Here is a 2,765-nt window from a genome sequence, read left to right as displayed (position 1 = left end):
TGAGATACAAACTCATAATTAAGAGAATAAAAGTCAGATTTGTGAGATGTAAACGCAGAATTATGAGCAAGTCAGAACTCTGAGTTTAAATCTCAAATTCTGACCTTTTTTCCCCACGGAACTGCAGTAATTTTAAAATGACAAATTGCAATTACCCTCTTAATTATTATTATTTTTTAATTCTATGGGGGAAACAAAAACAGAAATTTACAGACATAAACTCGAAGTTTATATCTGACAGTTCTGAGATTGTCAAAATTATGAAAAAGAATTGTGAGGAAAAAAACTTCTGAATACTTTAGAGAATTTTTAGAGCAAAAATAAAGACAAATAGAAACAAATAATAATAATTATAAAAAAACTGGTACACATTGTGTTAAGGATGTGAAATCCAGAGAACAATGTTGTTTGCTTTTTACGTGGTGTCTTTTTTAAGGCATGGTGAACTAGATACCAGCCAAGAATAATTACTGGCCTGCCTTTGTTTATTCAAAGAAGCACATGAGAACTTTAAGAGAACTTTAATTTGTTTTTGGATTTGGATTTGTTTAGTAGGTCACTATGGTACAGTTGACTTACCAATGTCAACAAATAAGTAATCAACGTCTCCTCCTTTAGGGTTTTTAAAAGGCTATCATTTTTAAAACAATGTAAGAATAAATATAGAATATCTCATTTTAAAATAGATTGCTTTTTGTGTTTAAAAACATGTGATGTAGTGTAGTGTCATGGCAAAGAAACAGGATTTTCTGCAGTTTTCCCATTGTTTTTCAGTGTTACAAAATGTTGTTGTACAGTTCATGCTACAGTAGATGGATTTCTCTGACTGTTGCACATGTTAAAAGTTAAACTTAAAAACGTTTTCTAGACATGCCATGCGTCTTGTGTTTTTACATGCAAAAAAGGAAAAAAAAACCCTTCCTAATATGTGCATCCTACTGGTTTGCAATTGGTCTTATTTTTTTCTTTTCATTCCTTTGCTTACTAAATTGTGATTGGACTTTTTATTAACACAGAGACAAAGTTAATCTTTTGCTGCCTTACAGCAATGGGATTTCCTTCAGGAAAAGCTAATCTATTTTGAAGGATTTCGCTTTCTTAAAATGGTGTTTTTGAGAAATCACAGAAAATGGGGAAAAAGTAATGATAACATTCACTGACTGTTTGTTGTTGACTGTTGTTCCGATTTAGCCCGTTTATTTACATTACTTATCCTGAGCATAGAAGAGAGTGCAAAGTAATGAAGAGAAAGTTGAGCCGTTAAGGAAACCTTTCTTTTCCACTAAGCTTTTGTGTAGAAAAGAAGAGGGGGAGGTGTCTTTGGCATTAGTCTCCTAGAATTTCAAAGTGCTGGATCTTGGCAATAATTCAGAGCAGCTAAGGGGATATATGAATACTTGGTCTGTGTTGCCTAAAAGCCTGACAGGCTGAAGTCATCTGTTCCAATTCAGCCATCAAGTCTTCTGTTCGCCTAAAACAGCTGTCCATGGTTAGTATGAGTGAATGGATAATGCCTTATTCTTGTAAAATAAGTGTAGGATAAAACACTGGGTGTGTTTTTTAATCATGGCTGTCTGAGTGGGTTAGACTGAGGAGAGCCACATTAGTTAGGCCTGTATTAAAACTATAAACACACTGCGTGACTCAGAAAGATGTGCTGAAATGCACAACGGCCCTGGCTTAACTTTGGAAGTTTACAGTTTGGGGAAGTGAGCTTTAAATCACAAAACTGAGCATAAACATACTGGCATATGTGTAAAGTTGAGTATTTTTTATTAGGAGTATAGTTTTGTACAAACATCAACCATACCTCGGCTCACATGATGAACAACCATCTTTTTTTAATCCATACAAATTTCTTAAGAACATTAAAAGTGCAAAATTTCAGAGCAACATCAAGTAAACATCTGTGAAATGACAATTTAGGAATTAGAAAGAGATGTGAACTCAATGTTACATTTTAAGTGACAGTCTACGTTATGTGATTTTGTAGTTTGTAAATCATATTTTAGGCTCAGTATGAGGAGAACATTGCAAAAGCAAAATGTACATTCCACATATTGTATTTTATTCTTTGTGCTTCTGTCAAAAATGCCCCACTTTCAACCTAGTAAAAACACCTAAATTAAATATACCAAATTGTATTGCCTTCAGTGTTTAAGGTCAAATCATTATAAACCTTTTGAAAATATATACATTTAATTATGCATTAGTGTAAACTGTACAGCTTTTATGATCATTCAAAAATGATGACATACTGTATGGTCATGGGGGCATCCAAGCATTAGAAATGTATCATTTCGAAATACATAATGACTTACAATTTAAGGCACCATGACTTCTAAACTGACCTGCAATACTGGTGTTTGTACAAAGTGTTTGAATACACAACTTATGAAACTTTAAGACTTAAGAAAAAAAAAAAACATCAGAGCTGACAACACACTGCAAATCTCAGGTTACATATTAAGTGAATTGTAACTAAAGTGCATGAGTCATTGCAATGTACTGTGCGTGCTTAAATGTGCTCAACGCTTAAAATAAAGGACCTTAGTTGGCATAGTATGTGCAAATATGATGCAATCTTGAATTACAAAAAATAAAAGATCTTATGAGATACTAAGAAGGCACAGAGATGAGAAAACAAGTCTTTCTTGGCACTTCAGGCTCACAAGATCATTCCTGCATTGTCACAGGTAAGTATATCATTGGGTTTGGCTTGTCCAATCTGTCTGTGAAACTGTCCTTGCTTGTGTGTCTTCCAG

At 33.6% G+C, this 2,765-nt stretch overlaps 1 protein-coding gene across 1 annotated transcript in view; it reads right to left on the bottom strand.

The window, feature by feature from the left end:
• Positions 1–1,750: 1,750 nt before the first annotated feature.
• LOC132123580 (tsukushi) overlaps positions 1,751–2,765 on the bottom strand; it is an 11,196-nt gene continuing 10,181 nt past the window's right edge. Inside the window, exon 2 of the mRNA XM_059534314.1 lies at positions 1,751–2,765. This exon is cut by the window's right edge and continues 953 nt beyond it. Within this exon, the coding sequence (XP_059390297.1) occupies positions 2,669–2,765 (97 nt within the window). The 3' untranslated portion in view covers positions 1,751–2,668.

This window comes from Carassius carassius, chromosome 41, assembly GCF_963082965.1.
Source record: "Carassius carassius chromosome 41, fCarCar2.1, whole genome shotgun sequence".
Lineage (NCBI taxonomy): Eukaryota > Metazoa > Chordata > Actinopteri > Cypriniformes > Cyprinidae > Carassius > Carassius carassius.
Note: the sequence above shows the minus strand (reverse complement) of the source record. Positions and strands in the feature narration are given on the sequence as shown.